This window comes from Leopardus geoffroyi, chromosome E3, assembly GCF_018350155.1.
Source record: "Leopardus geoffroyi isolate Oge1 chromosome E3, O.geoffroyi_Oge1_pat1.0, whole genome shotgun sequence".
Classification (NCBI taxonomy): Eukaryota; Metazoa; Chordata; class Mammalia; order Carnivora; family Felidae; genus Leopardus; species Leopardus geoffroyi.
In genome coordinates this window covers 4,114,762-4,138,012 of record NC_059340.1, presented here as the reverse complement: position 1 = coordinate 4,138,012, position 23,251 = coordinate 4,114,762, and the positions used below count along the sequence as shown (strand labels likewise).

The 23,251-nt window shown below is 56.2% G+C and overlaps 1 protein-coding gene across 6 annotated transcripts in view; it reads left to right on the top strand.

Annotated features, from left to right (window-relative positions):
• The first annotated feature begins 6,204 nt into the window (after positions 1 to 6,204).
• The window catches only part of FBXL18 (F-box and leucine rich repeat protein 18), an 80,162-nt gene continuing 63,115 nt past the window's right edge, over positions 6,205 to 23,251 (top strand). For 4 of the 6 annotated variants that reach the window (XR_006708472.1, XR_006708473.1, XR_006708471.1 and 1 more), the window contains exons 1-3: positions 6,208 to 6,352; positions 11,634 to 11,849; positions 15,205 to 16,748. Coding sequence is in view for 3 of the 6 variants with exons in the window: in XM_045462438.1 (XP_045318394.1) it covers positions 6,335 to 6,352; positions 11,634 to 11,849; positions 15,205 to 16,748 (1,778 nt within the window). In the remaining 3 variants the exon portion in view is untranslated. Of the gene's footprint in view, positions 6,353 to 11,633; positions 11,850 to 15,204; positions 16,749 to 23,251 lie in introns of all 6 variants that reach the window. The other 2 variants (XM_045462437.1, XM_045462439.1) reach the window with 1 other exon arrangement.

Below are 23,251 nucleotides of genomic sequence, written 5' to 3'. Positions count from 1 at the left end.
TGCCTTCCTGAGCACTCCGGGCCCAGTTTTCTTCAAGCTCAGGCTTGACCTAGTTCTCCCGAGACCCTGCAGGGGCAGGGTCTGCCTGGCCCTGGAGGTCAGCTTGGTAATGGAGTGCTCCAAGTGAAAGCCAAGGGCCAGCCTGGCTTCCCTCCGCTCCAAGCTGCCACTGGGAGGGAGAGTGGGTGGGGACCTTCATGCAGGATGCCGCTTGCTTGGCTTTTGTATCTCCGGAGACTAAGTGCCCCCGAGTCCATCCAGATTTGAGGCCTTGAGGGGGCCCTTCCCTTGCAGGAATCCCGGCTCTCTCTAGCACAAGGCCCCACCCTTGTGGGGCGCTGGTGCCATGGCCCTTGGGGATGTGGTGGCCCACTGCCTCCCATCTTAGGAGGAGCAGAGACCTTCCGGTGGGCAGGACGTGCCCAGAGTCCCACGGAACTGGGGCGGGTTTGGAGGCAATTCCACTCTACGTACAAGGTGACTCTTGGTTAGTGGGAAGGAGACTCTTCTAAGACCTGATGGCTTCCAACACCCAACAGGAGCTTGTGACTGATCTCCCAGCTCACCTCTGCAAGGTTTCCTAGGTCTGTACATAACGTGCCACGGGGTGGGGGGGGGGGGGGGGGGGCGGGGGCAGGGTGGCGTGGGCTCCAGAAGTAGTCTTGTTCCCTCCGGGCTCCTGGGCTACCTCTGACCTGTATGCAGCTGCCTGCAGGAGGTGGGACAGCAAAGTGCCCAGGATGTTTCTGTCTTAGAGGCCCCGGCAGCAGGCTTTGACATGCATGAAGTCCACCTCCCACTGCCCTCCCCCCAGGTCAGTTCCAACTCTTCTGGTCCCATTCAGTGACGATGATGAGCCCTGGGCCCTGCCCTGCAAGTTTCCACCTTGGACCACTTATTTCATGCCATAAGCATCTATTAAGTGCCCACTGTATGCTGGCCTGCCTTTCTTTCTTGCCTTCCTCCCTCCTTCCTCTGTCCAGCCACTGTTTGTGCCAGGCAGGGTGCCAGGGGCTGGGGACCAGTGGAGAACAAACCAGATGTGCTTCCTGCCCGCATGAGGCACCCGGTGTAAGGGGGAAACCTGATATTAGGCCCACAAATAAGGTACGATTACTGGTTGTGACGAGGAGAAAAAGCAGAGGCTCCATGTGAGGAAGGAGGCAGGACCGCAGGGGCACACGCTTTTGTTCATATCGACTGGCGGATGGTGTCACGGGTGCTCACACACATCAAAACCCTGCAAATTGTACCTTGGTAAAACTGGAAAAAAGAAACTAAGAAATACAGATTTAAAAAGGAGGAAAAAGCACTTATCATTTTGTCTCTCTTTTTAAAAAATGTTTATTTTTGAGAGAGAGAGAGAGAGAGAGATAGCAAGCGGGGGGAAGGAAGAGACAGAGTGAGACAGAGAATCGGAAGCAAGCTCCTTACTATCAGTGTGGGGCCGGACACTGGGCTTGAACCCATGAACCGTGAGACCGCGCCCCGAGCCGAAATCAAGAGTCAAGAGTCGGATGCTTAACCTGACTGAGCGACCCCGGTGCCTCTGTTTTGTCTCTTTTGAACAAAAAGAAAAATAAAGGATCTGGGGCCCCTGAGTGACTCAGTCGGTTAAGTGTCTGACTCTTGATTTCGGCTCGGGTCGTGGTCCCAGCGTCATGGGATTTAGCCCCTTGTCCGGCTCCATGCTGGGCAAGGAGTCTGCTTAAGATTCATTCTCTCTCTCTCTCTCTCTCTCTCTCTCCACCCCCCATACACTGCTTACGCATTCTCTCCCTAATAAACAAAATAAAATAAAATAAAATAAAATAAAATAAAATTCATAAAAAGAGCACCTGGGTGGCTTAGCTGGTTGAGCATCTGACTCTTGGTTTCAGCCCAGGTCATGGTCTCCCAGTTTGTCGGTTTGAACCCAGTCTTGGGCTCCGCACTGTTAACAAGGAGCCTGCTTGGGATTCTCTGTCTCCCTCTCTCTCAGTCCCTCCCCTGCTGGTGCTCTCTGTCTGTCTCTCTCTCAAAATAAAAATAAATAGAAAAAAGGAAATAAAGGATCATAGAGCCATCTGACGGGGTAGTGGGGAGCTGTCCTCTGGAGCAGGAGACTTCCCAGGGGAGAGGGCCCTCTGACATGCCTGAGGCAGAGTCAGCTGGGCCGATGCAGGTGTGGGCTCGCATGTCACAGACAGAGGCATGGATTGACCAGAAACAAAGTCCAAGTGAATGGAGTCACAACCCCAAGGCAGAATGGGAAGGTGGTGGGGCCATATGTCTTATCTAAGGGGCTTTGAAAGTCACATCACCATCCACATGCCTGTCTGAGAAATGGGAATATCGGGTGAGCAGGGAATATCGGGTGAGTGGGTTGTGAGCAGGTGCCCCGTCAATCTTCTCCTTGCAAACAAACATCTGACCTTGAAAATCCTTTACGCCCTAGGCCTTCCTTCCTAGGACGCAGCTGGCCATCGGCCAGCACACCCTTCCCAGCGGAAAGCCCAAGCCGGGCCAGTCCGTGAGAGGGCGCTCTTCGTTGCTTCCTGTCTTCCTCTCTGCGTCCATTACGAATCTGAGGCCAAGAGGACAGCGGCTGGCTGGCCCAGGGACACCGACCTTACGTGAGGGAGCTGGAGTTTGACCCTGACGCCTCTGAAGCCTGGCAGATCGGCGGGCTGGACACCTCGAGGCTCACGCCAACATGACGGGTCTCTGCTGCACGACAGCCCTGCCTGAATAGAACTGCGCCCCACTAGGCCACTCGGGGAGGAGGGGGGTTGTGCTAAGTACAGGGGTTCAGCCCCTCCCCCTCATCCTGGTGGTGAGGACGCAGGGAAACCTCATGGTCACACTGTTGGAGGCAGTCATTTTCCTTGTGAGGAAACTGGGGCTCGGAGGGTAACACAGCTCTCTGAGGGTTTGAATACATGCCGTGGCCTGGAGTCACCCCAGGGACATGGCGGCTGGAACCTCCCAGAACCCGCTGCCAAGTGGTTGATGCTTCATTCACTCGATCACTCATCAGACGACTTACATGTGAGACAGAGCATGAACGGGGGAGGGGCAGAGAGAGAGGGAGACACAGAATCGGAAACAGGCTCCAGGCTCTGAGCCATCAGCCCAGAGCCCGACGCGGGGCTCGAACTCACGGACCGCGAGATCGTGACCTGGCTGAAGTCGGACGCTTAACCGACTGCGCCACCCAGGCGCCCCTAAAAAAAAATTCTTAAGAAAAAGAGGTTATTCTGGCTGTAGCGAGAGGTGCTTAAGGAAGGTATGGCTCCTTCACAAACTCTGCTGGTGGGATGAGACCCTCAGGGTGAGGACTTCGGCACAGGAAGAGCCCCCCGGGGCAGGTGTCCAGGCTCTTCCAGTGGGTTTCATCCAAGGCCTCTCCCTGCCTCGAGCACCTTCAGCAGGCTCCATCCGCCCCTCGCTGCACCCTCCCGGTGCCTGGAGGTTCTCCGCTCCCTGCAATACAGTTAAGGAGGCGGAATTGGAGGGCTCCCTCTGCCTCTCCAAGCCTCTGAGCTCCGGAGTAGAGACGACGTGGGCTCCAATCCCAGCTTTGCTATTCACGTGCACCTGTGTCCTCTTCTGCAAGCTGGGGTAATAATAGGGTCTACCCACCAGGGTTCCGTGACAGTTCCAATCGGATCTCACGTGGAAAGTGTCATCAGCAGTGGCGTGGGAATCGTGGCCATTGTCATTTCTATTAGGAAAGAGCTTTCCTTCAGGCCTCACATCAGGAGTGGGTGGGAGGTAACAGAGATCACCACCTTCGCCTACATCATTTCCAGCCTCTACTTGGGGTTTTTGGTGAACCCATGGGGCCAGGGGCTCAGACCTGGCCCCCACCAGCCAGACACTGCAGTGGCGGGGGTGGGGAGGGGGGTGGGGGTGGGGGCTGGCTCTCAGGGCAGGAGCCACTGAGAGCACTGTGAGGAAGTGTCGCCCAGACCTGGAAACGAGGGGTGAGAGCAGCGAGGTGTTGGAACTGACTCCCCACTTTGGTTACCTGGAGCCCACGCTCTGTGATTTCCAACTAAATGCTCCTCAGAATTGGGGCACCCGGGAAACGTGGGACTCCGTCCTCATCAGGACCCATAATAGCAATAGTTACAGAGTTTGAATTGCTCCTTGTGCTGGACACTTACATGCATCATCTCCGCCAATCAGGTGCCTAGCTAATGGTGGCTTATTGAGGGCCTGTCGTTGCCAAGCCCCGTTCTAGTGGGCTGTGGTGTCTAAATGTGGTGTCTCTCCCAGTTGGCTGGGAGCCCCCAAATGTGGGACACAATCGGGCTTCAGCTAAAGCTGAGATGAAGGCAGGTGGTGAAAGAATTCACCTGAGGCAGAACAAAGGAGATAGAAGTTTATTGAAGGCTCCGCAAAGGAGCGGCAGGCAGGACAGCAGAGGGGAGGCCGTCTGCAATGAGGGAGTGGGTGGGGGCTGTTTTTAGAGAGGGAAGGTGAGGAGGTATGGGGACGCATGGAATTTTCCCTTTTTTGGTAACTGTGCCTGGTTGTAAGTAGCCCATTGGTCAGTTGAGGGCCTCTGGATATTTTGAGGTGGGTCACCTGATGGGCCTGTCTGTATTCAGCCAGGTAGTTGCTCTGGGCCCTTTCTACATTCCGTGGCTCAAGCCTGTTTGCCTAAAAGCGAGCGGCCTCTAGACAGGGGACAGAAAATAAACATTTGCATGACAATACAAAACATACCTGATTACAGATTGCAGGGGAAAAGAAGGAACGGGTCCGGAAGTCAGGAGGACGGGAGGAGAAACCTTGGGCCTCTGGGAAACTCCAGATACCTGTCTAGGTCCTAGTTGGGCTCCATTGTCGAGACTCCAATAGTAAACAATGGGATCTCCATTAACACTCTTGTTATGCCTGAAGTTGTATTTAACTGTTGACTAAACCATGAACTCTTTGAGGCAAGGACTGTGCCTGCCCCCAGGATGGTCCACCCACAGGAGGAGCTCATCAAAGGCCTCTTGATACAAAAGGCTCAACCCAGTGAAGTGGGAGGAAAATGAGGCCCCAGGAGAGTAGGATATGAAACTTGATGTACTAGGTTGAATACGTGTCCCCCAAAGATTGACCTCCGCCCAGAACCTGAGAGTGTGACCTTATTTGGAAGCAAGCTCTTTGCATATGTCATTAGTTAAAGTCACCCTGGATTAACATGGATTCTAAATCTAACATGACAGGTGCCTATAAGAAAGGATACAAACGTGTGAACACGCCCCCGTCCGCCCCCCCCCCCCCCCCCCCCCCCCCCGCGCGCAAGAAAGCAAGATGGCCCTGCAAAGACAGAGGAAGAACTTGGGAGCCATAGAGTTGCAAGCCAAGGATTGTTGGCCATCACCCAAAGCTAGGAAGAGCAAGAAGGGAATCTTCCTGAGAGCCACTGGAACATGGCCCAATCACCATCTTTGTTTCCTACTTTTGGCCTCCACAACTGTGAGAGAATACATTTCTGTGGTTTAACCCCCCCTCCCTCCCCGCCCCCAGATCGTGGCCCTTTGTTCCACCAACCACAGGAAACATACACACGCTTAAGGTCACTCAGGAGTCAGCACCAATTCTGACCCGTTTTTCCCCACGGATTTTTATGAGTAAATGATTTCTATATACAAAGCGTTAAGGGGTGAGGGCACATCAGCCACCTGTTCATTTACCCAGCAAGTCTTTATTCAGTGCCTGTTACGCGTCAGGCAGCATCCTAGGTACCTGGAATCCTGCCCCTGAGTACAGGAAGAGAACAACAAAGAAAAAAGAAAAGAAAAAGACACAGTAGGTCAGACAGTGCAAAGAGCTATGAAGAAAAAATACAGGATAAGGCGCAAATTTAGGTGTGGGAATGTGAGGACGTGGAGGAGGGGAGGCTGTTTTCTGCACGGTGAGCAGGGGCCCCGCTCCCCGCGGGTGGTTCTTGCAGGCATGGGGACGCAAAGGCCAAGGCCTGGAGGCAGGAGAGTGCTGCCCGGACAGGAAGAGGCCAGTGGGGCTGGAAAGGAGCCTGCAGAGAGCAGAGGAGGGGGAAAGGAGCCAGGCCAGAGAGCCAGCTGCGGCTGAGCAGACGGGGTCCTCTCGGGCTCACCCCGCGCCCTAGCAGGACCTCTGGCACGGGCGCCGCACCCAACATGGCGGCCGCGCGGGACAGGCCGACTGGCGAGAGGAAGTGCGTAAGCAGGCGCCGGAAGTGGCTGGAGCCCCCGCCCCCTCCCGGGGTCTCTGTGGAGTCGCGGACGCGCCGGCTTTGAGCATCCCTGGCGGGCCAAGGGGAGGCCTTGGGGCTGCGGCTTCCGCGGCCGCGGCCCCGCCCGCCTTCGACATGGCCAGCTCCGGAGAGGTACGGCCGGCGCCTCTCTCCGCTCCCCTTCCTGCCGCGCGGCCTTGGCTTCGCTCGGGCCTTCCCATCTCTCCCCGGTCCCCTTGCGTCCTTTCCATCCAGCCGCCTATCCCGCTCCATCCTTCCCGTCCCGACCTCGACCCCCAGCTCGGTGCCGCCTGGCCCTTTCCACCCCAGCCCTGGCGTCTGCCCTGTTTGGTCCTTCCTGCCCCGACCCTGGCCTCGGCCTCGCCGGGTCCTTCCCATCCCTGTCTTGGCCTTGCCCCCTGCCCCATCCTTGCCTCATCCCGCCCCCATCCCTCCCCGGTCCTCACCACTCCGTTCCGAAGGCACAAGCTCTCTCCTCCTTGGGTTTTCCAGCCCTTTCCCAGCCCCGCAGTCGTGATCGCCAGAGTTCTTCCCCTCCTCTGCGCCCCCAGAGTTTCCAGGCTCCTCTAGGCCTCTCGGGCCCTTTTCCCATGTACCTGGGCTCAGCCCTTGGAGCTATGAGACTTGCCTCTTCCATGCCCGCTGTGCACCCCATCCTCTATCTTTGAATGCTCAGTTTCAGTCCTTTTCAGCACTTTGCTCTGTGCCTGCTTGTGTGACTTGGGGGGTAATGGAGGAAGGGCCATTTCACCTGGGAGACTTCGGACTTAGCCCAGAATTCCTTCCCCAGCGCTCCACAAGTTTGGGTCTGAGTCCCTGTAATGTGGTGCAAGGTATTTTAGCTGCATACCGAGGTATGGGGGTTCGGACTCTGACTAGTGTCTTTCCTATTGTTGCTTCCTGCCTTTCTTTATGTGTATTTGTGTGCACCTGTGTGTATATGTAGCACGTGGGACTTGGACCCTTGAGTGCACTTCCTGTCTTAGGGGCTTCCCTAGGCTCTGGGGAACTGGAGTCAGAGGTTCAAGTGTTTTTCGAACGGGGCTGGGTGTTGGTGACAGCGCCTCTTCCTTTGAAGTGAATTAGGCTTAGAAGTGGCCCCTTGATTGAGAAGGACGGTGTGGGACTGTGGGACATACCTGCAGACTGGTGGGAGGATTGAAGGGCTGGAAAGCTGCAGCTCTAAAAGGAAGAGTTGTGGGGTAGCCTGGCTGTGTTAACAGATTCAGGTAATTGCGTGTACTTGCGGGGCCCCGGGGGGCTGGCACAAAGGCTCCTGTGTTCCTTGAAGCGACCTGGCCAGTGAGGCCTCCCTCGTTGCTTTGTGGGCGGCTCTTGAGTTGAGAGGAGAGAGGGCCGTCTCTTTCTACCCTGGGGGTGGAAATCAAGGTCCCTTCTGGGATGGTCTATTGATTATTTGTTGATATATAGTTCACATACCATGAAATTCACAGTGTTAGGGGGCGCCTGGGTGGCTCAGTCGGTTGAGCGTCAGACTTGGGCTCCGGTCATGATCTTACGGTTCGTGAGTTGGAGCCCCGCATCTGGCCCGCTGCTGTCAGCTTGTCAGCACAGAACCTGCTTCAGATCCTCTGTCCCCTTCTGTCTGCCCCTCCCCTGCTTGCACTCTCTCATGAATAAATAAATAAATAAATAAATAAATAAATAAATAAAATCCACAGCTTTAAATTTATTTATCTTTTTAAAGTAAGCTTTATGCCCAACGTGGGGCTTGAACTCACAGCACTGAGATCAAGAGTTGCATGCTCTACCAACTGAGCCAACCAGGTGCCCCAGAGTGGTTTTGAAAAACATAGTCACATGGTTGTGCAGCCATCCCCACTGTAGGATTCCAGACGAGGTGGTCTGATTTTGAAAGTCATTACTGGCTTTGAAAGGTGTTTGTTTTTATTTTCATTATTTTTATTTTTTTTTAAGTTTATTTTTGTATGAGAGAGACAGGGAGTGCGCCTGTGCACAGGTGAACAGAGGAGAGGGGCAGAGGGAAAGAGAAGATCCCATGCGACCTCCACGCCGTCAGCGCAGAGCCTGATGTGGGGCTCAGTTTCACGACCGACCGTGAGGTCATGACTAGAGCAGAGATCAAGAGTCGGATGCTTAACCGACTGAGCCACCCAGGCGCCCCTCATTACTGGCTTTAAAATGCAGACGCCCAGGATGGCTTTCAGAGTTTCTGGGAGTAGTGGTCTGCGGTTTTTGTAATGCTTCAAATGATTCTGAAGCCGTGGTCCGTTGCGTCACCTGGTTTGGTGTTTTTTTAACTCTTGGCAATTAAAAAACGATCCCCGTTCAGGAGCCATTCCTGGCCTAGTGAGGAGATACGCGTCATCCGATGAGGCTGGGGTGAGGGGAGGAGGGTACCTGGTCCAGCGGTGGATGAGCACGGGGAGGGTGAGGTAAGCGGGGTGCCGGATGCTGGGAGGGCTTCGTTGCATTTGAGCCTTTGAGCCGAAGTTCTGACGGGAGCAGTTTTCCTGTGTGGTGGCCTGTCTGGTGGAGGGAAACAGCTTGTGGAAAGGCTTAGAGGCACGAGGCAGGCAGGGGACGTTCTAGAAATTGCTAAGAGAAACAGAGACCTGAGAAGTGGGACAGAAAATTTATGGAAACCCATAAAATTGTGCACCTCTTGAGATGGGTGTTGTGGTTTAACAAAGGTTTTATGATGTAAAATATGCTATATTTTACAATTTTCCATCATGAAAGAGCGCTATAATGAGCCTTCCTGTTCGATCCATTGGCCAGTTATTGAAAAAAATGTTTTTTTTTTGCATTTAGTGTTCCTTTTTTTCTTTTTAAGTTTATTTATTTATCTGAGAGAGAGAGAGAGAGAGAGAGAGAATCCCAAGCAGGCTCTATACTGCCAGTGAGGAGTGCAGTGCGGGGCTCGAACTCACGGGTTGCAAGATCATGATCTGAGCCAAAGTCAGACGCTTAACCGACGGAGCTACTCAGGCACCCCTCTTTATTTGTTTTTTTTAAGTAAGTTTTATGCCCGGTGTGGGGCTTGAACTCACAACTCCAAGATCAAGAGTCACATGTTCCACCGACCGAGCCAGCCAGGGGCCCTCCCATTGCCCAGAGTTAATAGTTGTTAACACATGACCATCCTTGTTTCATCTCTCTCTCCCCTTGACTTATTTAGATCATTCCAGACACCTCTTCAGTTGATTTGTGAGACCTATGATTTCTTGGGCTACCCAATGTGAACATCTGGGAGGGGATGATTTTGGGGCAGGTACTGAAGTTTCAGTACTTAATTCTGCCTAAGGTTTTGTTTTTTTGTTTTGTTTTGTCTTTGCTTAAAATTTTTTTTTTGTGAAATGTACGTTCTGAAAAGTGCATAAAACTCTTTTTCCCCCTTACATTTTATTTTATTTTTAAAAATATTTTTAAGTCTTTTTGCTTATTTTTATTTATTTATTTATTTATTTATTTAAAAAAAATTTTTTTAACGTTTATTCATCTTTGAGACAGAGAGAGACAGAGCATGAATGGGGGAAGGTCAGAGAGAGAGGGAGACACAGAATGTGAAGCAGGCTCCAGGCTCTGAGCTGTCAGCACAGAGCCCGACGTGGGGCTCGAACCCACGAACCATGAGATCATGACCTGAGCTGAAGTCAGATGCTTAAACAACTGAGCCACCCAGGCGCCCCTGGGAATCATCACTTGTAATACATGCCTGGGTGATCCCTCTGATTGGCTCTGGGACGCGCCGAGCTACGGAAAGTCACTAATGGTTGAGAACACTAGCCCCAGAATACAGCGACCCAGAGCACTGCGGACTTGGGTCTGATGGCTGTCGTCTACCCTCACAAACCGTGGGAGGAGGGGGACAGGATCGAAGGCACCTCAGATAGAAAGGGGGGCAGTGAAGGCACATGGGAAGGGCCCGTGCTGTTCCACCGTGGGAAATGTTTGCGGAAACCCTTTCCCAGGCCTGGGGAACACTTGGCGGGACGGAGAAGGGGGCTCCAGTCACAGAGCCCGGGAGAGCCCTAGAGGCTGTGCGGGGTGTGCAGGCAGGCTCTCCCTTCCCAGACTTCATGGTTGCCACGGCAGCAGCAGGGCTCCCCAGGTCTCAGGGCTTCCATCGGTGCACATCTGTACAGAAGAGAAGTCTGGTTGGAGGAGGGGGGCTTGGAGACAGGCGGTGGAAATAATCCTGGGTGCCCTCTCCTGGGAGCGGTCAGACAGGCACCCCTTCGGTGAGGATGCTTTAGAGGCAAGAGGATCCCTTCTGGGAAGTGCCAGGAAGATACGGGATCCCTCTCCACCACGGGCTCCCCTGAGAGCCTCCGGTCCCTTTGCCCTTGACTTGGGAATTTCCTGTCACACCGATGAAGGGTGAGCCCCCTCTCCTGCTGAGCCCCCTCTCCGTCAGCCCAGGAGAGGCGGGAGGCCCGCGGCACGGAAGAAAACCTTTTGCAGATATTTACAGAAACAGTGAAATGTGTGGACATCTTACGGGAAGTACTGATCCGAGTTTCTAGCCAGATAGTGTGATAAGTGGGGGTAAATTGTGCAGTTCCCATCATCTGGTAGTAGCCTCGGCAACGTAAAGACATCGGTCTAGGAGGTGCGATTTCTTCTTTATGAGGACTATACTGCCCTTCCTTAATGGCAGTGCTGGAAAGAGCTGCTGTCTGCCACTGTTTGAGGGCCTGACGCCCATCCCAGCAACCCCAACAGGTGAAGACATGTTGTTATCCCCAGTCTTCGTTGGTTTTTTTTTTAATGTTTACTTTGAGAGTGAGAGCTTGAGTGGGGGAGGGGCAGAAAAAGAGGGAGACAGAGAGAATCCCAAGCAGGCTCTGTGCTGTCAGCACGGAGCCTGATGTGGGGCTCGAACCCAGGAACCATGAGATTGTGACCTGAGCCGAAATCGAGAGTCAGACGCTTAACTGGATGAGCCCGCCCCACCTGCCAGGCGCCCCTCTTATTTATTTATTTTTTTTCCCACCTCTATTGTTTCTTGATAGACTCCTGCTACCCGAGCATGTTAAGAATATAGCATGACGCTGGGGGGAGTGGGAGAAGAGCCTCCTTCCCAAATGGAGAACGTTGGCCGATGGTCAGAAGTGGAGTCCGCAACATGGCGGGCTTGATGGGAGACCTTTAGTGGGAACGGTCTCTGACATTTGGAAAAAAATTGCAATTTCATTTTGCCTCTCTTTTGAGGAGAGACCCTGGTGTGCAGATGCGAAAGGGGGTGTTGAATGGCACGGGCTCTGGCTCCGCAGGTAAGGGTTTTGGTGAAAGTACCTTCTTTCCCACAGACTGTGCTGACGGCTTCCCTTGGCATCTGTCCTTGGCCGAGGAGGCCAGGCTGAAGGCCACCTCAGGGATCCCGTGGGAATTCGGTGTCTTTCTCCCCGCCCCCCCTTATCTACAGGACACGTCCAACGAGGGCGACGCGCCCCCTGCAGCAGCCACTATGGCGGTGGGCGCCCACCTTCTCGGCTTCTCGGATGAGATCCTCCTACACATCCTGAGCCACGTGCCCAGCACAGACCTGGTTCTGAACGTCCGGCGAACCTGCCGGAAGCTTGCAGTCCTGTGCCTGGACAAGAGCCTTACCCACACTGTGCTGCTGCAGAAGGACTATGAGGTGAGGCGCGGGTCGCGAGGTGGCGCTGGCCCACGGGCGGGGATGGGGACGGCCCACGTGCCCCTCCGAGGACCGGCACAGCCTGGCAGGGGGGCGCCGTGCGGCTGGTGACAAAGAAGGTGGGAGCTCCGAGTCCTGACCTGCTCAACCTCCAAGACACGTGGTTAGGTGATAAAAGCTAGAGACTGGAAGGCACGGCCAGTGTGGCCCCCGGGGGGAGGGCGCAGGCTCGGTGGATGTGGTGCTGGGAGGGAGGCCGACCTCCCGGCAGGTACCCCAGGAGCGGGCTGCCGGGTCCGCGGCGGGTGTTGGCACTTCGGTGGTGCGGGGGAGGCCCCATCTCGCCCCCCAGCAGCCGCGTGCCGGGTTTCAGCTGCCGCGTGACCTTCCCGCCAGGACCTTCCCGCCAGGCCCCTCTCTGACGGCCAGGGCGGGCATCGCCTTGTGCCTTTTCACCTGGCGTCGCGGGGGGGAAGGGCGCTGGGATGGCAGCAGTGCTGTTTCCGTCCGGGGCTGGGCTGTTGGTGTATCTTCTTTCCCGAAGCAGCTGTGTAGGGCTTCTTCTCGTGGAGTTACAGGCGTTCTCACGTACTCTGCGTCCCTTGTCGGGTGCCTGTGTCGTACCTTCTCTCTCAGTCTGGCTTGCTTTTCCTCTTTTTTTTAACGGGATCTTTTGAGAGCGTAAGTGTTTGAATTTAAGTTGAAGTACAATTTATTGATTTTTTTTTTTTCTGAGTTCGTGTGTTTTGCATTTCTGTTGAAGAACGTTTTGTTAGACCTGAGGTCGTGAAGATTTTCTGCTGTTGTCTTACAGAAGTCGTACAGCTTTAGCTCTTCTGGTATGCGTCCAATCCCTGTTGTGGTCATCTCTGTATGTGGTGTGAGGTAGGGATCGAGGGCTCCTTTTTTGCATGTGGCTCCTCACGGTTGCAACATCACTTATCGACAGGGTCGTCCTTTCCTTGTTAAATCGCCCTGTAATTTTTTTTTATTCTCTATATATTTAATTCCAGTATAGTTAACATACAGTGTTATATTAGTTTCAGGTATACGATTTAGTGATTCCACACTTCCATATGTCACCCTGTGCTCATCATGACAAGTGTGCTCCTTAACCCTTGTCACCTCTTTCTCTCATTTCCCCATCCCCTCCCCTCAGGTCACCATCAGTTATCAGTTCGTTCTCTGTACTTAAGAGTCTGTTTCTTGGTTTGTCTGTCTGTCTGCCTGTCTCTTTTGCCTTTGCTCTTTTGTTTCTTTTATTTATTTATTTTTTAATTAAAAAAATTTACTATTATTATTATTAAGTTATTAAGTTTATTTTGAGAGAGAGAGAGAGAGAGAGAATGTGAGCGGGGGAAGGGGCAGAGAGAGAGAAGGAGACTCAGAATCCGAAGCAGGCTCTAGGCTCTGAGCTGTCAGCACAGAGCCTGATGCGGGGCTTGAACCCACAAGCCACGAGATCATGACTGGAGCAGAAAGTCAGATGCTTAACTGACTAAGCCACCCAGGCACCCCTATTTTTTAAAATTAAAAAGAAAATGTTTTATTTATTTTTGTGTGAGAGTGAGAAGGTGAGGGGCAGAGAGGGAGAGAGAGAATCCCAAGCAGGCTCTGCACTATCAGCAAAGATGTGGAGCTCGAACCCACCAACCACGAGATCTGAGCCAAAACCAAGAGTTGGACGCTTAACTGACCGAGCCACCCAGGCACCCCTGCTTTTTTGTTCCTTAAATTCACATATGAGTGAAATCATGCGGTATTTGACTTATTTCCCTCGGCATTAAACCATCTAGATCCATCCATGTTGTCACAAATGGCAAGTTTCATTCTTTTGTATGATTGCCTTGCAACTTTTGTTGAAAGTCAACTGATGACATATCTTAAAGATAAAAATAGAGGACTTGATCTAGACCCAAGTTTTAGGAGACTGTGGGAAGGTTTCCTTACTGTTGTTGTGAAGCTATGCATTTGAACCCAGACTGAGGCTCCTCCAGAGCTTGGCTCTTTACGGGAGAATGCACTGTGCCCCTCTCTGCTGGGGGCGGGGGTGGGGGGCAGCTGAGCCGACTCCCCAGAGCCAGGGTCAGGCTTCCTGCCTGTGAGGGTTCTTTCCTGTAGAGGGAAGGGCATCTGCCCCGGCACAGTGTGTCTGGAGCATTTCCGATGCGTGTGTCCTGCCCCTGCGCGGCTGTGTGTGCGCGAGTTTAGCTTAGAGCAGTGATCGGGATGCACGAACGTGACGTGCGCGGGTGCTCGAGGCAGTGTGGTTTCTGAAGGCCTCGCTGGCACAGCCGGGACGGGCAGCTGTCGGCTGCTGGCTTCCATGACCAGACGTAATGTGGCTGACCTAAGCGGTGAGGAATATTTTTGAGGAATATCTAATGATGTGAAAATGCTTACGATGTAAAGGGCAGCGACAGCCAGGTCGGGTTTCCAGGCCACGACTTCATCACGTGATTCGAACCCCTCCCCCCCCGCGCCCCCCCCCCCCCCCGCCCGCATCACATAATAACACTTACTGTCACTTACTGTCTTCACCGGTTTTAAGTGCACGATGCTGTCCGGTACGCAGGATTACCTTTGTGGTGTCGTGCAACCATCGTCAGTGTTTCCGGAACTTTTCCATCACCCTGAACGGAAACTCTGGATCCGTTCAGCGGTGACTCCCCATGCCCCTTTCCCCAGCCCCTAGTAACTTCTGCTCTGCTTTCCGTTTGTGAATTTGCCTATTGTGGGTATTTCCTGTGAGTGGAGTCACACAACACGGGATCTTCTCGGACTGGCCTGTTTCACCTAGCGTCACGTCCTCCAGGTTCACCACGTTGTGGCACGTGTCAGAGCGTCACCGTGTGGCCAGATGGTACTCCTTTGAGTGCGTAGACCGCGTTTTGTTTATCCTTTGTCTGTTGGTGGATGTTTGGGTTGTTGCCACCCGTTGTTGCTGTGGGTAGTGCTGCCGTGTGCGTGACGGGCACGGATTGAGTCTCTGTGTCTTCCGTTCCCTTGGTGGGGTTGCTGGGTCACATGGTAACCCTGGCTTTAGCTTAAGGAGGCACCACCACACTTTTCCACACCCGCTGCACCGGTTTACATTCGCGCCCAGCTGGGGGTTCTCGACTCCTGGCTTCCGGTAGGCCTGTGGGGAGGGGAGGCAGGGGCCGGCTCTCCCCCCCCGCCCCCGGTGTCCCTCCTCTGCTGGAGCGCAGAGCCCCTGCAAGGCCCCTCGTGGCTCCGGGTTGTCCACTGCTGAGGGGGAGGGTGTGGGCCGAGGGATGAAGGGGAAGGAGCCGCACGGGTGCCTTCAGCCCCTTTCCTTCCTCCCCGTCCCGTCCCGTCCCGTCCCGTCCCGCAGGCGAGCGAGGACAAGGTGAAGCAGGTGGTGAAGGAGATCGGCCGCGAGATCCAGCAGCTCAACATGGCCGGCTGCTACTGGCTGTCGGGCGCCACCATCGAGCACGTCGCCCGCTGCCGCGGCCTGGTGAAGGTCAACCTGTCGGGCTGCCACCTGACCTCCGTGCGCCTCTCCAAGATGCTGTCGGCCCTGCAGCACCTGCGCTCCCTGGCCATCGACGTGAGCCCCGGCTTCGATGCCGGCCAGCTGAGCGGCGAGTGCAAGGCCACGCTGAGCCGCGTGCGGGAGCTCAAGCAGACGCTGTACACGCCCTCGTACGGCGTGGTGCCCTGCTGCACCAGCCTCGAGAAGCTGCTGCTCTACTTCGAGATCCTCGACCGCACGCGGGAGGGCGCCGTCCTGTCGGGCCAGCTCATGGTGGGCCAGAGCAACGTGCCCCACTACCAGAACCTGCGGGTGTTCTACGCGCGCCTGGCGCCCGGCTACATCAACCAGGAGGTGGTGCGGCTCTACCTGGCCGTGCTCAGCGACCGCACGCCTGAGAACCTCCACGCCTTCCTCATCTCCGTGCCCGGCAGCTTCGCGGAGAGCGGGGCCACCAAGAACCTCCTGGACTCCATGGCCCGCAACGTCGCGCTGGACGCCCTGCAGCTGCCCAAGTCCTGGCTCAACGGCTCGTCCCTCCTCCAGCACATGAAGTTCAACAACCCCTTCTACTTCAGCTTCAGCCGCTGCGCCCTGTCCGGCGGCCACCTGATCCAGCGGGTCATCAACGGCGGGAGGGACCTGCGGAGCCTGGCCAGCCTGAACCTCAGCGGCTGCGTGCACTGCCTGTCCCCGGACTCGCTGCTCCGCAAGGCGGAGGACGATATCGACAGCGGCATCCTGGAGACGCTCGTGGCGTCCTGCCACAACCTGCAGCACCTCAACCTGTCGGCCGCCCACCACCACAGCGCCGACGGCCCGGGCCGCCACCTCTGCCAGCTGCTGGCCCGGCTGCGCCGCCTGCGCTCCCTGTCCCTGCCCGTGTGCTCCGTGGCCGAGGCGGCGCCGCGGGCCGACCGCGCCCCGGCCCAGCCCGCCCCGCACGCCGTGCCCCGCGGCTTCGGCAAGAAGGTGCGCATCGGCGTGCAGTCGTACTCCGGCCCCCTCCCGGGGCAGGCGGCCCCCCAGCCCTCCTCCGTGTTCTGGGCTCTGCTGAAGAACGTGCCCTTTCTGGAACGCCTCGAGCTCATCGGGTCCAGCTTCTCCTCTGCCATGCCGCGCAACGAGCCCGCCATCCGCAACTCCCTCCCGCCCTGCAGCCGGGCGCAGAGCGTCGGGGACTCGGAGGTGGCCGCCGTCGGCCAGCTGGCCTTCCTGAGGCACCTGACGCTGGCCCAGCTGCCCGGCATCCTGACGGGCTCCGGGCTGGTCAGCATCGGCCTGCAGTGCCAGCAGCTGCAGTCCCTGTCGCTGGCCAACCTGGGCCTGATGGGGAAGGTGGTCTACACGTCCGCCCTCTCGGACATGCTGAAGCATTGCAAGCGGCTGAAGGACCTCAGGTGAGGGGGCCTGGCGGCTCCACCGTGGCCGCCGCTGGCCCTTCGGAGGCTTGAGAGGCGGCAGGGGGACGTGAGCGGCTCGGGCCCTCGTGTGGCAGACGTTCGCGTACCTGCTGCCCGTCTGCCGGGATGGAGGAGAGGCGGGCTGTCCTCTGGCCGCTGAGGGCCTGGGGGGCGGTGGGGCCCGACCCGGGGCTTGTGTGCGGTGACGGGACTCAGGGAGGCAGCAGGGGGCGGAGGCCGGGGCGGGAGGCAGGCGTGTCCGCATCGCTGCGGTCGTTTGAGTGGTTGCTCTAGAAGATGCCGCTGTGTGCAAGGTCCCGGTCAGTCCTCGTGACGACCCCAGGAGGCGGCTGTTGCCCCACGTAGCGGAGCTGGTGAGGGGTGGTGCCAGGAGCCGAACTCGGGGTTTTCTGTCCGACTGTGTGCTTTTTGAAGCCAAGAGTCAGAGGGAGCTGGGAGGAGACTCGAGGCCAAGGCTTTCTGGAAAAGCGGGCGGCATGTGCTGGGGCCCCGGGGTCTTGCAAACACACCGGGTGCTCAAAAGCACAGGCGAGGTGGGGCGGGCAGCCAGGTGTGAGGTGAACGCACGAGAGTCGGCGGAGGGAGCAGTCCCGTCTCCAGCTGGGAAAGGCCCGCCTGACACCCGCCTGGACTGGAGGAGCCAGAGACAGGGGCGCTGAAAGGGGGGCGGTGCCTGCTGTAGGCAGGTGACAGTGGCCCGGAGCGAGGTGGCGGGCTGATCTGAGAGAGGAGAGGGTGAGGGGCAGGACCCACCCAGGCTGCTGTCCTAAGAGTCCAGACACAGCGGACTCTCGCTGAGTTGAGCCGTGGAGTGAGGGGGGGTTCTTGTGAGCATTTAAAGGGTAAGCCTTTGGGAGTGCCAGGGCAGCTCAGCGGGTTAAGCGTTGGCCCTTGATTTCGGTTCAGGTTGTGATCTCACAGTTTCATGAGTTTGAGCCCTGCGTTGGGCTGACAGTGCGGAGCCTGCTTGGGATTCTCTGTCTGTCTGTCTCTGTCTCTCTCTCTCTCTCTGTCTCTCCCCCACTTCTCCCCCCCCCACCTCAGAATAAATAAATAAGCTTTAAAAATAAAATAAAATAAACTTAAAAAAATAAATACAGGGTAAGCCTTTGTTGACCTGAGACATGTTTGAAAATCTTGACAGATCTGATCTTGAAAAATTGCACTGAGCTTGAAAAATCACACCGTTTCCCAGAATCTACTGGAAGGTATGGTGGGGCGGATGTCAGCTCTGCTGGGCTTCAGGTTGGGGAGGATGTAGCGGCCGGGCTCAGATCACTCAGCTGGTCTCCCTGTCAGGCTGGGGCTGTGGGGTGGCTGGTGAGTGGCGCGAGAGCAGGAGCACTGAGGCGTGTGTGTGTGTCACTGTCCCCACAGTGGTCAGCGCGCACTTTGTGTTTTTGCCGAGTGCCAGGTGCTAAGCCAGGGGCTGTCAGGCACCGTCTAGTCCCCGCGACAGCCCTTCGTCGTTCCCATTTCACAGACCAAGTAGTGGAAGCTTGAAGGAGGAGCTGAGGTTCACCCAGCTCAGTCGAACTGCAGAGCTTGACCTTGGCCCCAGGTCGTGCCAAATGAAAACCACTGTGCCTTTGCAGGCTTCCGCTTTCCCCTCAGAAGGCGTCCTCTGACAGGAAATGGAGCCGGCTGAGTGCTTTGCCGCTCCCGCTCTGGAGCCTTCTAGGGGTCCTCTGCAGGCTGTGCCTGCCGTCTGTCCACTCTCCCCCCAAGCGCGATCCACACTGCGGCTCCTGAGGCCCTGTCGTCGGGGGTGAGAATCCCAGGATCCGACCCGGCAGAGCGGGGTGAGTAGGCCTCAGTGTTTTCCCGCCGTGTCGGATCCACACACCCTGGATGTGCGGCTTCGGTCGTTAGCCCGAGTGTCCACGGAACCCCGTATTTGGGGAGGGGGCAGTTGTTCATGCCGTGTCCCGTGCGTTCCAGTTACCCTTGCTTCGAGAATCGTAATGCTGAGTTGTTAGAACCCCCTGGTTTAGACCTGAGTCAAAGTTAACTTCCCGGGAACTTCGAGGTGCAGTGTGTGCCTGGCTCTGGCCGTGGCCTCCCCAGCCACGTTCGGCCTTGCCCAGAGGTGATACGAGATGTCATGAAACGGTTAAGGACGCTCGATGGGCAGCGTTGCTGTTCCCATTGCAGGGACCTTTGGGACCCTCTGTCCTGCTGCAGGTGCGGAGTGCCCGGGTAGGTTGGAGGAGCGAGGACCGCAGGCCTGCTTTTTACTTCCTGCCACCCCCCTGACGTCCCCCTTCCTGCCCACCTCTGCCTTGTGGCCCAAATTCCATCCTCTCTGCCAATTTCTCTGGCTTGGGCACCTCTCCTGCCGGGTTGGGGTGTGGAACCCGGGTCTGCAACCCTGTTAACCTGTTGGGAGTCTTGAGATTAGGAGGAATTGAACATTCCCTAAAATTGGGGGCGGGTGAACACCTGAGTTCTAATTTCACTAAATTCTGAGTCACGGTATTTCTGGATCTCTCCTCTTTGCGATCAGGTTTTGTTTTGTTTTTTTTTTTTTCTTGTTTCTTTCTTGCCAACCCATTAAACCTTGTGCCTTTTCTGGCCGTGCTGTTGGGGAGTGTTTGGTCATCGTCCGGGAGTGTTTGATAAAAACGGAAGTCGATGAAAATGAAATTAAGTAAAATACAGCACCTAATTTAATAAGTCAAAGTAGTCAGAATCTCTCCCCCAAATGCCTGCCTCACGTCTACCGCGTTCCGTGTCTGCTGCCTGTGGGGCTACCTGGACATGGCAGGTGCTGCCGGCTCCCTGGGCTGCTGGACGCCTAACACAGGCCCCCTTCGGATTGGCTCTGCCTGCCTCACCCTGCTCCTAGGTCCTCCACCTGTAAAGTGGGGCTGGTGAGAGCAAAGCAGTTCGTACACCTACAGTTCGTGAGGCCTACAGAACAGGGTTAGCACCTGTAACACCCACGATATTCTTTCTTTAAAAACATTTTTTTTTAATGTTTATTTATTTTTGAGAGAAAGAGAGAGAGCAGGCATGAGCGGGGGAGGGGCAGAGAGAGAGGGAGACACAGAATCTGAAGCAGGCTCCAGGCTCTGAGCTGTCAGCACAGAGCCCGATGTGGGGCTCAGACTCAGGAACTATGAGATCATGACCTGAGCCAAACTCAGACGCTTAACTGAGCCACCCAGGCACCCCGACCCCTTTTTCCATCTAGCAAATGTGTGAACACCTGTTATTCTGGGTTCTGTTCTAGGCATAGAATTCTCTCCTTGTCTGTGGGGAGCTTACATTCCAGTGGGGAAAGTGGGCCAACAGTGCACGGAGGGAACAATGTGGTTTATTCGAGAAGAACAGATGCCAGGGAGGACAAAGGAGAGCAGGGTGAGGGATGCTGGAGGGCAGGTGGTGGATTTCAGGAAGGTGAGATTTGAGAAAATTCACGAAGTTGGATTAGCAAAGTAGAACCTGGGAAGAACATTCCCCGGCCAGGCAGAACGAGTCGCATCAGTTGGTAGTGTCTGCGAATCGTTGTATTTATTTTTTAAAGTTTGTTTGTTTGTTTTGTTTACTTTAAGTAATCTTTACACCCAACCTAGGGCATGAACTCACAAGCCCGAAGGTCAAGAGTTTCATGCTCTTCCAACTGAGCCAGCCAGGCACCTCACACATGACTGACTTCTTTTTTTTGTTTGTTTATTTATTATTTTTGAGAGAGACAGAGTGTGAGCGTGGGAGGGGCAGATAGAGAGGGAGACACAGAATCTAAAGCAGGCTCCAGGCTCTGAGCTGTCAGCACAGAGCCCGACGCGGGGCTCAAACCCCCGAGCCATGAGATCATGACCTGAGCTGAAGTCGGATGCTTAACCGACTGAGCCAGCCGGGCACTTACTTTTAAATGAGTAAAAATGGAATCAAATCAAGCTTACAGTTCGTCAGCGGTATTAGCCACATTTCAGCTGGTCAGGAACCGCATGTGCTGGTGGCTGCCATGTTGGACAGAACACACATGGAGATTGTTCCCGTCTGCACACAAGGTTTTGCTGGACAGAGCCGAGTTAGTGCCAGGGTCCTGAGATGGGGTGTGTCGGGTGTTTCGGGAGCAGCCAGGAGCCCGTGTGACTGGAGGGGAGCAGAAGGGCAGGTCACACCGCTGTACTGAAATAGACTGGGGCCAGGGCAGGAGCAGGGGCGCTGTCACTGTCGGGGAGGCCGTGTCAGACGTTCAGGGAGAGACCCAAGAATTTGCTGATTGATCAGATACGTGGGGCGCGTGGGAGCGGTCAAGGATGGGTCCAGATGATGCTGACGCTCTTGGCCCGAGCATTTGAGCCGATGCGGTCGTCATCCTCTGCGACGGGGAGGTGGTGGGGCACAGCTGTGCACGTGTGTCCCGGAGTTTGAGAGGCGGTGGACTCCAGCCAGCACATGGAACTGAGCAGACCACAGACCGGGCCCGGGGTCACCCAGTCAGGAGGTGGAGGAAGGATCAGCAAAGCCGACGGAGCAGGAGCCGGCAGGGAGGCAGGGAGCCGGCAGATGGAGGGGGAAGGTGTTCCAGAAGCTAGAGGAAGGGACTGTAGGAAGTGACTGCTGTTGGATCCTGTTGGTGTACTTGTGACGGCTGCCAGCTGTTTTTCCCGCACTCGTAGGTGTTGACTCCTTTGACATTTTGAACGACCCCGGGAGTAGAGCTATTATTGTCCCCTTTCGCAGATGAGGAAAGTGAGGCCCAGAGGATTCAGGAGCTTGCTTGAGCCACACAGCTGGTCTGTGGCACTTCCTGCCTCACAGGGCCTGTTGAGCGTTGAGCGGGGTAACACAGCCGCATTTACTGGTCCCGAGTGGCTTCTGCAGCTGGAACGTGACCCTTGTGGCTCAGGTCCTCCCCAGGAGCAAGGCTGTGCGTGAGTTCGGTGGCCGGGGAGGCCTGTGGGGCCCGGGCTAGATGGGTTTTGTAGGTCGGCCCGGGAACTTGACCGCCGCTCATAATGGACTCTCTGTGCACGCTGGCTGCCGAGAACCATGTCCGATCAGAGCCGGGTACTGCCTGTTCAGAACAAACACCAGTTTCTAAAACGCAGCCAAATGGCCCCGTTCCCCTGGATTCTCGCCTTCTGCGGCAAGCCGAGCCCAGGGAGGCTGAGGGACAGGAGCAGGTGGCACTCGCCCGCCTGCCGTGGGCAGGAGCTGCAGAAAGGAGATGGCGTCCCATGCTCCGGAGACACTGGCACGCTACATCTTCCCGGGCAGCTCCCGCACTTCCCGGCAGAACGTCCCTGAGGTGGCCGGTGCCGCCACCACTGTGCCCATCAGCGAGGCCCCTCAGGACTCCTGGCGGGGCGCGGCCTCCACGCAGCCAGGACCGCTCCCGTGGGGAGGGGGTGCGGGAACACGTCGTTCTGACAGCGCCTCGCGTTTCGCACGCACCTCGGCAGGGAGAGGAGCCCACGCCGCACAGAGCAGGGCGCCTTCTTTCCCAGGGCTGATGAAGCCCTGCCTCCTGGGGGAGGGAGGGGAAGGCATCACCCTGAGTCACCCTGGGCTGCTCGCGACCTCAGAACCAGGGCGGCGTCTGGGCGGAAGTGAGAGGGCTGGTTTGGAGCCAGGCCCTGGAGGTCGTCCCAGGACCGCCCTCGAGGCCCGGGCCCGGCCCTCCGGAGGTGGGTGGGCTGATAAGGGGACGCTCCCCGAGCGCCTTCCTGTGCCCACAGAACCTTCAGGAGACCAGGCTGCCTTTCGGGGAGCGGGCTTTGGAGGCCAGATCCTCCCCGAGCGGAAGGTTGAGGCACGGCTGAGGGGGACGACTGCCTCCCGAGGCAAAAGTGATTCCGGTGGATCGTTTTCCTCACCCTCTGACCAGAGGGCAGGCACTGGTAGCCCCCGACACCCGGACGTTTCTGCCACCAGGCTGTGCGGAGAGCCGGGGGGAGGTTTGGACCGGCCACCCCACCTTGTCCAGGCAGCTGGTGGAGTGGACAGGCCTGCCCTTATCCCAAACACCTGTCACGGGTGGCTTCCTTCAGAGTGGGAGAGCCCGGAAGTGGCCGGCTGGTTGAAAACTGTTTCAAAGGCTGTGTGAACACACACTGTTTACTTGGTTTGAAACCAAGGTCCGCTGCGTCTCCGGTGGGTAGCATGGACCCACAGCGCCACCTAGTGGCCAGAGCGCCACAGGCCTGTTCTTCCTCAGGGACGAGCCAGAGACCGCGGTCAGGGTTCTGGACTTCGGCCCCTCCCGTTTTCCCACTTTCTGGTCTGCAAACGGATGCTTACCTTAGGACTTTTAAAAGAGTAGGGGTGCCTTTGGGGTGCCTGGGTGGCTCAGCCGGTTGAACAACCAACTTTGGCTCAGGGCATGATTTCATGGTTTGTGGGTTCGACTCCTGCGTCGGGCCCCGTGCTGACAGCTCAGAGCCCATTTGGGATCCCCCGTCTCCTTCTCTCTCCACCCCTCCCCTGCTTGCATTGTATCTTTCAAAAACAAACATTAAAAAAAA